General features: G+C 45.4%; 1 protein-coding gene across 14 annotated transcripts in view; it reads right to left on the reverse strand.

Annotated features, from left to right (window-relative positions):
- Positions 1-13,935, reverse strand: part of frmd4ba (FERM domain containing 4Ba) — a 62,417-nt gene that overhangs the window by 3,216 nt on the left and 45,266 nt on the right. For 5 of the 14 annotated variants that reach the window (XM_086196950.1, XM_086196983.1, XM_086196924.1 and 2 more), the window contains 12 exons: positions 13,696-13,753; positions 12,056-12,142; positions 4,465-4,541; positions 3,910-4,048; positions 3,011-3,155; positions 2,778-2,911; positions 2,577-2,693; positions 1,984-2,212; positions 1,783-1,851; positions 1,562-1,697; positions 918-1,082; positions 59-813 (listed from right to left, as the gene is read on the reverse strand). In XM_086196950.1, the coding sequence (XP_086053076.1) occupies positions 59-813; positions 918-1,082; positions 1,562-1,697; positions 1,783-1,851; positions 1,984-2,212; positions 2,577-2,693; positions 2,778-2,911; positions 3,011-3,155; positions 3,910-4,048; positions 4,465-4,541; positions 12,056-12,142; positions 13,696-13,753 (2,111 nt within the window). The remainder of the gene's footprint in view (positions 1-58; positions 814-917; positions 1,083-1,561; positions 1,698-1,782; positions 1,852-1,983; positions 2,213-2,576; positions 2,694-2,777; positions 2,912-3,010; positions 3,156-3,909; positions 4,049-4,464; positions 4,542-12,055; positions 12,143-13,695; positions 13,754-13,935) is intronic. The other 9 variants (XM_086196956.1, XM_086196940.1, XM_086196972.1 and 6 more) reach the window with 6 other exon arrangements.

Consider the following 13,935-nt stretch of genomic DNA (forward strand, 5'->3'; position numbering starts at 1 on the left):
GACCCACCTAAAAGTGAAACCAGGGTAACCTGCAGTCTATGTGGTGCAGGGGACTAACCTGAGGAGAAGGCCATGTTTCTGTTGTAGCTTAAGGGTGCAGGCATGGTTTGGTAGCTCAGTGTCTGTTGGGGACCTCGGTCATAGTCGTAGTTGTATGTGGGCTGCTTGTGTGCAGCGCTGCGTTGGTACCAGCCTCTCAAGTGTTCAGCCACCATGGCTTTCTGAATGTTCTTGGAGATGTGCTCACTGTTCCCAGGCATTGGGCGGCTCCTGGGTGGCCTCAGGGTTGCATATGGGTTCTGTGACAAGCCATCTATCTCATCATTGCCATAGTGAATGTTCATATCATGGCTGTGATACGCTGTCTGAGAAGGGTAATAGGAAGGATTGACGCTGTAATGTCCCTGCATCTCATTGTTGTACATGTAGACGTTGGAGTAAAGCTCAGGCTCCGTGTAGCTGGGATATCCTGTGACGTAGTAGGCAGTTGTGGTGGGTCGGGTCCGAGGCTGGTGGTGGTAGCAGTGGGTGTCTGGCTGGGCTAGGTTAGGCATGCTGCCTGTGTTGGCATACATGTCCTTTCTGTGGCGGCCACGAGCTCTGCGTCGGTGGGTGTGGTTACCTGGGACGCTGTACTCAACACTAGACTGGCTTGTGTAGGAAGAGCCATCATCGAGGACCTCTGTGCTGTTACTGCGTCGGGCTGGGGAGAAGGTGAGCGTTGGCACGTGGATATCACGCTCTGTGAGGAACTGAGACTGGGACTCCAGACTCCCGCTACGCTGGCGGAAATGTTGTGGCGCATCGTCCGATCTACAAGTGGAAAAAACACGACAGACAATAGGAGTATTAACAAGTATTATCTCCTAAACAACCATGATTGTTCGCATCAGCTGCTGATGAGGCAGCTGCTCTACCTGAGCTGGGTACTGCTGAAGGCGTTGCGAGTGAGAACAGGGGTGGGAGGCATGCTGTGGGTGTCACGTGGCTGTCTGGAACCTGGTTTGTACACACTGCTATGGCTTGATAAGGCATCATGGTGGCTGTAGTGGAGAGATTCCACGACCTGACTGCAGTTTAATCTGGAACAGATAAGAGCTACGTTTTCAGTTTCCTTCTCCACTTTGGAGCTACCACCTTTACGAAGAAAAACGACCATCTCTCCAGTTGCAAAACAGACAAACTCAGACAAAAGACACTGCAGTCACTTCAGGCATCTTCCATCTCTGAAGCTGAGGGTAACACAGCGTCCATATCATATTTTGTAAACACTGAAGTAGCTGCAAGCAAAGTTTTCATTGCCACTTCCCGTTTCCCTTTTCTTCCCACCTCTGAGCTTGGGATTGTTGTCTGCTCCTTCACGGGCAGCAACATGTTCTATTCCTTCTATTTTTAAAACTGGTGCATTTGGGCTGATAAGGGGCGGGGGGGTGGGGTGGGTGGAGAAGCAGGAGGAGAAGGCAACTGGTAGGAATGCAGCTCTGGATCAACTCTACATGTCTGTACAAGCTGCATCCACAAAAGCAAGCAGACAGTAGATGTCAAATAATATGGTGTATACCTTCTATCAACATACTGCTCATTGGTGGAAGCTCGTCTGTCTTTGCTGTCGTGGATGTCTAGGGTTTCTGCATGGTGGGGTCTTGGGGAGTACTGGACTGACCTTGAGCGCTGCCTCTGGGAACTGAGTTCTTCATCTGAGAAATACAAGTAATATCTTTTTAGTTGAAACTGAGCTATATTACAGAAATGACGCACACACATTCGCACAGGTTATCACACCAGGGCACTTGCCATCATCCAGTGTGAGACTGTCTGATAGAGAGCTGAGTTCAGAAGGGTTAACATCATCTGATAAAACAAGAGAGAAAACACTGAGTCATATGTTTGTGGTCCTGTGGGAATATTTCTCATTCTGATAAGCAATCAAATAACAGGCTGGCCAACATGTCATCTGCAATTGCCAGGGTTGATTCTGTGTACCTGCTAAGATCAGTGAGGCTCTTTGGGTTGGTTTCTTTCCCTTTTTAACACGATAGGCGTTAATCTCTTTCTCAATCTCCTCCAGTTTCCTCATGGCATCCAGACAGTTGTTCCTCCTCTTTTTCTTTACCGTCTTGCAGAGATCACTCTCGTTGGTTAACTTGATGGCTGCCTCTACAATCTTTTGCTGCAAAGCAAACCTGCTCTCCAGATTCCGCAAATGTGGGTCCTGGAGGGAAATGTGCAACACACATGGGTGAAAGGGAATTCCTCAAAAATATAGATTGATCACTGAAGTTCTATTGGAAATCTTCAAACATCTCCAAGCTAAGAGACAATATGGAATTTACTGGACTTCATTCCAGTGGGCCAACACTTTCATATTTGTATGCCAATTCATATTCGTTTTAACTTGAAGATGGAAGCCAGCTGCAACTGTACACAGTTGCTGCAGTCCAAACAAAACTCAAAGCCCCAAAACACATGAGCCAGGCTCCATTTTAGAAGATGAACAAGCCAAACACAACACCAGGTTAACTGAGGCAGTGGTGTGATAACACACCGTAACAAATACACAGCTCCACTGTCCTAACCTCATGATAGGGAAAGAGGTCATCTAGCTTGAAGGCTGTCCCAACGCGACGTCGAATGCGAGGGGGCTTTTCATCTATGGCAAAAGGGTACTCTTTAGGCAATGTGCCAGTAAGTTCCTACAAATGGAAAAAAACACCAGTGAACAAAACATTTGGATGCTGTGAATGGCACCAGAAGTGCAGTATGAGGGAGAAACTCACCGCTTCTCTCATGCAGATCTTTTTGAGTTCCTCAAGTTTCTGTGTGAGGATGTCTTGAAGGTCTTTCTCTTTCTTTTTTAACTCTGCAATCTTCTCTTTCTTCTGCTCTTCGCTGACTTCAGAGTCAGTTGAACCTGTAATAAACACATGACTAATTATCTACAAATCACAGCAATAAATCATCGCCCATCGAGTCAATGAGGAACAGTGGTCGTTAGCTGATAGAGTCATACCGGCAGAGATTAGACTGCCATTGCTGGTCATGATGAGTTGATTTTTACTGTTGAGGCTGGAGAGTTTACTGATCCGTGGAGTGCAGATCTCTGTGAGGTCCGTGGCAATGTCTCCCGAACTCCTGGTTGTGCTCATCTTTGACTGCTGGGACACAAAGAGATTGCAGGGCAAAGAGAGAGAATGAGGGATTTTGAGTGTTTCATTTTAATGATAGCGAACTGTGATGGCAGCAATTCCATTTGCATGCTGGGTACTTGGAGCTCACCACTCTCATCAATCAGGTTGCTCTATTCCTGGATGAACACTCACACACCATTTGCCTTTGAGAGACAGTAGATGAACAACCTCATTTAACTGGAGCCAGCCAGCCAGCCAGCCAGCCAGCCAGCCAGCCAGCCAGCCAGCCAGCCAGCCAGCCAGCCTCAAGCGTGCGAACACACGCCAACATACACGCACACACCTTGACTGTTAATCTTCAATCGTGTGATTATTAAACACACTAAAAACCCTTCACATTGGTAATATGGTACATTATAGATGCCTTTGAGGTACACATTGGACCAAAACAGTAGCTGACCAATAAAAGGCAGCTACAACCGACAAAAGTGGCAGAGTGACAAAGATACTCAGGACAGTGAAAAGCTTCTTTGCAGTTTTAACGACCAAATATTCACTTGTCTCCAAACACAAGGCGGACCAACATGAAACCTACAATAACCCTTTTACCAGATTAAGAAAAGGCAGACGTGCATTCCATGATGCACTCACACAGTTTAAGCGAATTAATGTCATTATTCAAGCCTACAACAAAGTGGATTATAGACTGATGAATGTAAACAAGGAAAATGAATGCAGAGGAACCAGTGGATACGGAGCCGGAAGGACGGTACAGACTTACTTTGCTTTGCTTCCTGTCCAGGTAGAACTGGTGCTGACTGATGGCCATCACCCAGATGGTTTTAATCAGAGAGTGGCAGGCGTACCATGAGTGAATGACAAGACCAGTCTGCCCAAACGTTCGCTTGGTCACTTCTCTCCTATAAGGAGGAGATGACAAGTCAAACACACACACAAAAAATCATGCCAGTTTAAAAGAAGCACATCAAAACACTCTAGCCTCACCTAAAGAGACTTCAATAAAAGAAGAGTTACGCAGAGATTAGTGCAGATTATCTTTATTCAGATTAATATGGAGTGTTTGTGCAAAATTAGAGAAGCCGTAATATCAAACCCATTTTAAGAACAGCTGCAATGGCTGCAAATGTGTGAAGAGCAACCACCTTGGAGTACAAAAGTGGCACTCAAATGGCAGGAAAGCACTTGTTTCCCAAACAGGTTATGACCGATAAAATGGTGTCCAAAATGGGCTGCAAGGTGTAGGCTTAGATGGGAGCACTTCAAAAAGATAGGAAAAGGACTGTTAGGATAGATGAAGGCATTCACTCTCTCTGACCTGTGTGGGTTGTTCACCTCCACAGCAAATTTCTTCTCTCGGAAATACAAATTCTCCAACTGCTTCCAGTGAAACAACTGCAGAGAGACAGATTGTTAAAGGGCGTGAGGTGGAGTTCTTACTCACCACGAAGACTGTAATATACACGTTAATCAATTCACACGCAAAACGTACAACCTTTTACTGAGAGGGGGCTTCGTCTGACTAAAAGACAACACGACAGGGGGGGCGTACATTAAAGCAACCTGCATTTTCAATCAACATCTGAAGCAGCAACAAAGCAGCTGAAGCTGTGACTGGAGCCCAGCAGGCCAGACAGTCAGGTGGAAGTTCACACAGCAGTAATTATGATTCAGTAATGATGATCCAGTTCCTTCTCTAGGAGGTCAAGGGTGAAGACACTGAGCTTGCCACTTGTCTTGGAACATCCCTAAATGTTCGGATTGAGGGTTGCCGTCTGCACTCCAGCTCTAGTGGCTGATGTGTTCCTTCCACTGAGTTCACATTCATCCAGAAGGAGAACCTGTCCCTGGGTTCAGATAATAAAAAGCACACCTAGACTCTCTCTGGGACAACCAAATCAGTCAAGCATAATGAAAGAGTCCACAATCACACATTTATGAGTAAAACTTGAGAATGAAGTCTTTTGATTGTTCCTAACACAGGTAATAACAGGTAATATGTGGAGACAACGAGAGTCTTACTGTGGAGGATATCAACGCCTGCCGAATTCTCTCCTTTCCACTGAATTCTTCTGACTTTCCCAGAGCTTCCTCAAACAATGCTCTCTCTTGTCTGTTCTTAGGGAGACGATAGGTGTTGCAAGAGTTTCAGCTGAACTGGCCACACCCCTTTGACCACCCCCTCCTCTGACATCACATCATGCTGCCTTCCAGGCTTTGTATCAGTCTGTACTCTCTCTAGCCCTGCTCTTCCTTTTTAGTCAAACCAGATGAACAGGTTGTACACAAGTGCTTTCTCTCCACTTCAAACACATTTCACCTTTACCCTGCTTCTTGCCACACATAGAAAAACCATCAATTCTTCGTGAAGCTGTAGTAATCCATTGCTACTAGAAATCCTTAGCTCTCGATATCAAAAAAATGAGACGTAAAGCCCTAATGCGTGGTTGAAGCCTTTCTTACATTCCCTCCCTTGAGGAAAAACCTGCAGCAATCTGATAGTATGGTCCAATGCTGCCGTCCCAAACATAGCAGGCCTGTTTTCATGGGTCGCCAACAGAGGGAGTAAAATTCACCGTGCTGATATGATGCAATGATAGATAAAAAGAGACAACTCTCAGCTGAACTGTTGCTGTGCGGTACTTTTATAACAGGAGGAATTCAATTTAAGTCATGATTTCTTGTGTTTGTTAGAGTTTGGATTGTGTTTCTTGAAAGTGTAAATATGTGCACTTCTCTTTTGGGTCTGTAGCTGCCTCCATGTTGCTTGCTGTCCTCCAGCCTCAAGGGCTCTACCAGTACAGGGCAGACCAACGATGAGATTCATGGCCATACAATAACATAAAATTGAACTGAATTATTTGATCCCACAGCCAGAGTTCATGATCCAGGGATTTGACTCAAGATCTGATCTGTAAAAGCTGATTGACTTCACTCTTCAAACCTATTTATTGTAAAACAACATGTCTTTATGGGTGTGGTCTTGGTCAGGCAGTCCTCATGCAGCCTCATCCAATCTCGCATGTCCTATCAGTGAAACATATGCTCTGCTGGGAGACAAAAACCCATGTGATTTCAGTCAGGTTCCAGGTTCATCCTAGCACAGAAACAGGACTAGTCAAAGTTACCGGTGACCTCCAACTGGTACCAGATGAGGGACTGGTCTCTGTGCTGGTCTGATTAGATCTCAGTGCAGCTTTGATACCAATGACCACCATATCCTTCTACTGAGACTGGAACCTGTCACTGGTATTAAAGGCACCAAACTAAACTGGTTCAGGTCATATTTACTAGGTCCAGACTTCAGACCTCCTTGTCGATCAGGCTTATAGTCAGGACTGCTTAGGCTGGCCCTGAGATCTGCTGCTATAGGCTCAGACTGCTGGGGATCTCCCATGATGCACTGGGCTTCTCTCTCCTCCTCCTGTCCTCAGACGTGTTACTAACTCCTCTTCTTCTCCCCTCATCCCAGATCCTGGTGCTGCTGGAGGAGGCTCCAGACCTGAAGAGGCTCCAGCTGCCACCTGTAGCTCCACCTGCTCACGTCCCCGTCTGTCCATCAGTCTCTCCTCCTTTCTCTCCCTCTGTATCTCTGTCTCTCTCTTTCCTTCTGTCTCTCTGTCTTCCTCCATTCTCTGTCTTTGTCCATCAGTCTCTCCTCCTTTCTCTCTGTCCTTATCTCTGTCTTCCTCCACTCTGTCTTTGTCTCTGTCCATCAGTCTCTCCTTTCTCTCTCTATCTCTGAACCTCTTTCCTTCTGTGTCTGTCTTCCTCCATTCTCTGTCTTTGTCTCTGTCCATCAGCCTCTCCTTTCTCTCTCTTTATCTCTGTCCCTCTCTTTCCTTCTGTCTCTCAGTCTCCCTCCATTCTGTCTTTGTGTCTGTCCATCAGTCTCTCCTCCTTTCTCTCTTTCCTTCTGTCTCTCTCTTCCTCCATTCTCTGTCTTTGTCTCTGTCCATCAGTCTCTCCTCCTTTCTCTCTCTGTCCTTATCTCTGTCTTCCTCCACTCTGTCTTTGTCTCTGTCCATCAGTCTCTCCTCCTTTCTCTCTCTCTGTCCCTCTCTTTCCTTCTGTCTGTCTTCCTCCATTCTCTGTCTTTGTCTCTGTCCATCAGTCTCTCCTCCATTCTCTGTCTCTGTCCATCAGTCTCTCCTTTCTCTCTCTCTCTTTATCTCTGTCCCTCTCTTTCCTTCTGTCTCTCAGTCTTCCTCCATTCTCTGTCTTTGTCTCTGTCCATCAGTCTCTCCTCCTTTCTCTCTCTCTTTATCTCTGTCCCTCTCTTTCCTTCTGTCTCTCGGTCTCCCTCCATTCTCTGTCTTTGTGTCTGTCCATCAGTCTCTCCTCCTTTCTCTCTTTCCTTCTGTCTCTCTGTCTTCCTCCATTCTCTGTCTTTGTGTCTGTCCATCAGTCTCTCCTCCTTTCTCTCTTTCCTTCTGTGTCTCTGTCTTCCTCCATTCTCTGTCTCTGTCCATCAGTCTCTCCACCTTTCTCTCTCTATCTCTGTCCCTCTCTTTCCTTCTGTCTCTCAGTCTCCCTCCATTCTCTGTCTTTGTGTCTGTCCATCAGTCTCTCCTCCTTTCTCTCTCTTTCCGTCTGTCTCTCAGTCTCCCTCCATTCTCTGTCTTTGTGTCTGTCCATCAGTCTCTCCTCCTTTCTCTCTCTCTCTTTATCTCTGTCCCTCTCTTTCCTTCTGTCTCTCAGTCTCCCTCCATTCTCTGTCTTTGTCTCTGTCCATCAGTCTCTCCTCCTCTCTCTCTCTCTTTATCTCTGTCCCTCTCTTTCCTTCTTTCTCTCTGTCCTCCTCCATTCTCTGTCTTTGTCTCTGTCCTGCTCTCCTGCTCTCTCTCCGTCCCCACTGATCCTGGATCTGCTCCACCTTCCTGCTGGTAAAGGAAGGTTCTGGTGGCTGCTGTTGCAGGATGTGCTGCTGATGGAGAATTGTTGGGTGGAGGTTCATTGAAGGAGGGAGGTGCTGGACCTGCTCTACTTGGACAGAGTCAGGACAGGACTTTGGTTGGGGTTTGGTTGGGCTGCAGCTATGGACTCTTTTAGAAATTGAGTAATCATATAAAAAGTATCAGCCATTCTGCAATTTTTTTCAATTACGTTGCTTTTGCTTTGTTTCAGAGCGTTGGTACTCTACAAAAGAGAAAATAACACAAGTCTCTTAAATGGACAAGTATGAAATTCTCATGTAAAAGTACAAAGTAAAATAACTTTACTTTGGCTGTTCGCTTACTTTTACTGTTTTCACTTTACTTGTTACTTAAGTACAAACAGGGTCCTACAGGGGATTTGTTCACCAACATGCCACCTCTTTCTTCTTTTATGAGGTCATGTTTGTATTTAATAAGGAAAAAAGACCAGCAGGAGGGCCATTTAAATACAACAAAAGCAATAAAAATGTAGATTTTTCAAAAAAGGGCTATAATTACATGCAAGATAATTGTAATTGGGTATTTTAACATTGTGGTATTCATGCCTTATTCAGTAAAGATCTGAGTTTTTTTTCCATGCCAACAGGTCTGGGATCAGTGCTCCAGTGACTCTGCGGTTCAGTAAATCATGTTTTATCATGGCGGCCTGCCTCATTAAAACACCAGTATCACGACACGAGGCTCCATTTCTGGAGATGTGCTCCTTCCTCCATCTTTCTAGAAGGAAACTCTTTATTTGTTCAACTCTCGTGAGATTTGTGTCAGTTGTTTCTCCTAAAATGATCAAACTCATGATCTTGGCGGTCCCGGGTTCCCTTCTAGACACGACGCTCTGTCCCTGTCAAACTCCTGACAGACAGCAGGATGCTACACTGCAGGGTTTCACACACAGAGACTTGATTTGTGTGGACACTCAGGTTTAGACATTTTTTTTTTTTAATCAGTCTGAGAGGACGACGACGTTGGCGACTGATGAGCAATCCGTCGGCCCTCCTCTCCTCCTCACCTGTCACTGCTCTGAGGACGTCTGACAGAGACCCAGACCCTCCTGTGTCATATGAAGACCTCCTCATGTAGCTGTTTAATCTTACAAACACACCTGGGTGGTGTCGATGATGTCATTCACCACCACGGTCGTTTCCTCTGTTTTAATAAACTCTGTCATTAACAACAAGTCTCCTCCACATGCAGCTCTGCTGTGGAAACTGAATCACAGGTGGATTCATACATGGAAACACAAATAAAGGCCAGTTGGGTTTTGGGGCAACTACAAAACCTCCTGCTGATGGAGGAAGTCACCAGATCAGACACAGACGGGTGAGAGGAGCGCGCTGACCTCCTCTGTGTGTGCGTGGAGGAACTAAACTGACACAGAGAGGAGAGACGCTGCAGTCGTGTGATCATGAATTATATCTAAACTTAAACTTATCAGTAATCTGGTATTGAATAACTCAGCTGTTTAATTCCAAATTTCAGTGCCCACCTCGACGTGTAAAACAAAGTACAGCTCAGAATTTAAAACTTTTTGCCAGGAATTGTAGTAATGGAATTACTCGAGTTACTCAAGGAATTGATTAAGCCTTATATAGCCCTATACAAATAAGATCAACTAACTAACTTGACTTGAAAAAACTACTCTGCTAGGAGACAAAGAGCCCCATGAACAAGGTGAACCAGAGGGACATTTCCAGGAAGTTCATCTCAACATTTGGAACCCCACATGCAAATTCACACCACCTCATCACTACCGCTTAGCGTCTTTTACATGGTAATGACAGGTAGCACTTTCACTGGATCAGCCATCATATCAGACAATATCCACACCAATGTCCCAGCACACAGGTGTGGATTTTGGACTGAAACTCATACAAAACTCAAGCCACTGCCAAAATATGTCAAGGATGTGACATGCCTCAGACTGCACCAGGTCTAGAGTCACTGCCGGGAGTCTTGAAGAAGAAATGATCCTTGAACTCCTTCAGCCTTTGCAAGGAATAGAAGCCACTTCTAGTAGAGAAACTAACAGAACCTGCTCTCTTAAAACACTGCAAGAATTGAGAAAATACACAATATCCGTATCAGTTCTTACATCTCGCATGTTTTTGCCAAACATCTCATTAGAGGTAGGTGGACGTGGGCCAGAAATGCCTGTGGTTTCATATGGGATCAGGCTGTTCACAGGCAGATAACACCCGCAACCCAAGGACCCCCAGGGCCACCCGCCATAAAACCATACATGGCTGAAAATGTGTCATGCCCCGATTCACACACATGTACAAAAAAAGATCTGTCCCACCCTTTGCATACCACGTCACATGCTGCGTCTGACTGGCTGGAAGTGCTACTAGTTGCCGACACAGGAAAACACCACAGACAACCTTATTGCTGGTTCTGGCTCTGCTCTGAGGGAACGTAATGTCACATGTTACGTCATGTCACTCTGGACACAGAGCTAGCTCTTGTAATCCATGACAAATGGAAGATTTATTTTTGGCTCTGCATGCCCATCATACATGTGGACCAGTAAGTGGCCTTCAAGAGTGTCCTGTTACCTGCTGAGACTGAGACAGACCCCTAATAACGGCAAGAAGATCTAGACTAGCAACTCTTCAGGGCCCCCAGGGGGACTGCAAATGGACTTGTTTTTTTGCAGTATTAACTGATCATCTGACCTGTCAATCATACCCCTCTACACTCAGTCTTTGTCACTAACTCAGTGCCAACTTATGACAGTTATCTATGGTGAGGAGACAAGTGAGGATGTGGTGGAAGCAGCAGGCACTCCCACCATTCACCAGGTCGAGCAGCTACAACCTTCCATTCATCAGCTCATGTTAAAACAAAAAAGGGTGATTTAAACAGGCACCACTTCTCCTTCAGCAGGAAACTCTTGTGAGGTCCCCATATGACTGTCGTCTTCTTAGGTATCAGTAGTTGAAGAGGGCAGAGTCAAGTTGTGCTTGATGACTGCACCTTCCACAGGGAGGGCAGCTGTCAGCAATAACGCCTCTGCTACATCAGCAGGCTACATTGGCAACAACAATGAGAAGAAATACTCAACACTATTCCATGCCACCTCTCAAACAAAGAGGGAATGTATGTGTATCTCAGACACAACACTAGCATGCTCCAAAACATTCTGTTGTCATGAATGACAACAGAATGCAGCAGCCACTCTAGACTAGAGCTCCAGTGACTCCACCAGAGGCACTGTGGTGCACCAGACAAGGCCTGGCCTGATCAACCCTGACAACCCTGGATGGTTTATATCAGCTTTCATCCACGGACGCATGGAGACTCCTCACAATGGATGTTGATGTTGTTTAATATTGATTCAGTCTCTGAATTTTTACCGATGCAGCCTGAATGGCAGAATGGAATGGTACAAAATATAGTAATACAAACGGTCTGAAGGTATATTGCCATCGACTGGGGAATCCTGGTCCTGTCATTGATCAATATCCCGCAACACTCCCTCCTATTACATATCAACTACTTCAAGTACTCCTGCTTGCCTCTGAAAAAGCTTGTTGGTCTCAGTGGGAATAACCTGATAGAAATCGGTTGACTCAAGTAGGTGTTCCTGGTACAGCCTTGGCTCCACAGCCCCCCTGCTGATAATGCAGTCCCCTTCTGTCCCCCCCTGTCTGAGACTGACATGTGAACTAGGAACTTCATGACACCTATCCACATCTTGGATGGATCATTAACCAGCAAACAAGGTGCTGTGAGAATGAAAGCTGAGTTTCGAGGCAAATAGTGATTCATAACAAATAGATTTTAAATGATTAACTTTAAGACAATTTTGTTGAGTGCTCCTCAAAGAGGTTTAGTTGATTTGTTGGGCCCCCACTCCACGTTGTCCTGGTGGACTTTACAAGTCGCTCAACATATGCACCCTCATATCTGTAGATCCTTCACAAGGAAAAAGGCAACTCACACACAATCATGATACAAAAGACATCAACATACCTTCCTTGGTTTCAGCTTGTCCTGTAAATCGTACTGGCCAATGCCTTTGAAGCTGACTCCGAGCCACCACGGTATTCCCTGCTTGTCCTGCACAAGAGCACCACCACTCACTGAAGAGGCTTTAGAAGCGGGAGTTTGACCTAAGATGCCTGAGAGCAGAGCAGCTGCCCCACTAGATACATTAACACAGGAATGGTTTCTTTTATTTGAGTTGGGTAGGAAAGAAATGTGTTCAACGACACACATTTTAACACTTGTGCTTTTCCTTTCACATTCTCTTCTGCTTTTGAGATATGAGGAATTCGGCCGTGTTTCAGAAGCAGCATGCATTTTACTGAGGGTGTGTATCTTTATGTTAATTTTTGGAAATCGATGCCAGCATACATGACATCATAAACTCTCACATTCAGTATTGGGAGTATTAGGATTTCATTCTAATGCTGTCAAATTTATAGTTTTTACATATCCATTGAGACATTATATCAAATCTCTGACACAATGCATTTCCAATAGCAGCTTGACAGGTGATCCGCGCTGAGCCAATTGCCTGTTACTGTGTTGCTGAGCAGCAATATCTGACCGGGACGTGAGCAGATTCTCAGAAACGCAGCCCAACAAGATCTTGGTAACATTATTCATTTGTCACACAGACGTAGCAAAGAGTGCTACCATTTCTGGCATATTCAAATCTTTAATTCAAATCTCTATCCTAAGAAGAGAAAGAATTTTTGCCTGAATGCAGAAGGGCACTGTAGGAGCCAACGTGAGTTTTGTGTTGATTCATGTGTTTTCTGTCTTGGTCTTGGTGCGAGTAAGTGTGTGTGTGTGTGTGTGTGTGTGTGTGTGTGTGTGTGTGAGAGAGGCTGACTGAGTGAGTGAATAATTGATTGGGTTATGTGAATTGTATGGGCGCAGGTCTGTCTGTCCCCAGGGTGTCTGAGGAGGCTACTGGAGGTGGAGCACAGACACAAACCTGAAGAAGCACAGGCCACAGCAGGGGCGGGGCTGAGAAGAGGCAAACAGGTTTTGACCGCGTTACCGAGTGGACTTACTTACCTGCTTTGAAAAGGAATACAAAGCCCTGTATCATTTATTATTTTCTTCACAAATATTCTGTACAAACACCTGTCTATAATAAATGGTTAGAGGGGACCAACTGGGATCAAGTCATCATTCCTCATTTCGAACACGTCAATGCCAGGATCTGCTCAGCCAACAGATATACTTAAAGGCTGCTAAAGGAACCGTACTTTACTTTCAGGATGTTCTGTAATCAGATCCCTAGACTATTTTTTTAAAGTATTAAAACTGTGTTGTTTTTACAGCAGTTGTGGGAAGGTTTTTAGAGCACAAGGGTTCAACCTAACCAGAGTCAAGCTGAAAAAGGTCACTGTGATTAACTTTATTTTTCTTAACATTAATGTTCTCTTTTCTCACCAAAGGGAGGTGGAGTATTGAATGTTTAAACAGGAGATTTAAACATCAATAGTAAACTCGCTTGGGGGGGATGGATAAAGTCAGTCTTTCTGTCAGCCCAGGAACTCTAGCATGAGTGAGGCTGAAGCATCAGATTGCATGTAAGAGTGAAACAAAGACCTGTGTTGAGAGGTGAAGTGTGTGACACAGGGCACTGCTGTTACCTTCACTGGGTAGTAATGAACTCCATACGTCGGCAGGGACTCCACCAAAGTCAGATACCTTCAGAGGAAGAAGAACAGGTCAACAGGGATCCAGCCACTTACCCTTCATCACTGTCCGCCAAGGGGGCGTTAAGCTGCATCACTGGCAAGTGGATCAATTCGTTTTCGGGCAGTGACAGAGTGCATCGGTGAATTCAAGGGCACAAATCACACGAGCGAGAATGACCCAATGCTGCTCTC

This window comes from Aulostomus chinensis, chromosome 3, assembly GCF_037954235.1.
Source record: "Aulostomus chinensis isolate RoL2024-O1b breed Wild chromosome 3, RoL_Achi_v1.0, whole genome shotgun sequence".
In the NCBI taxonomy this organism is placed as follows: domain Eukaryota; kingdom Metazoa; phylum Chordata; class Actinopteri; order Syngnathiformes; family Aulostomidae; genus Aulostomus; species Aulostomus chinensis.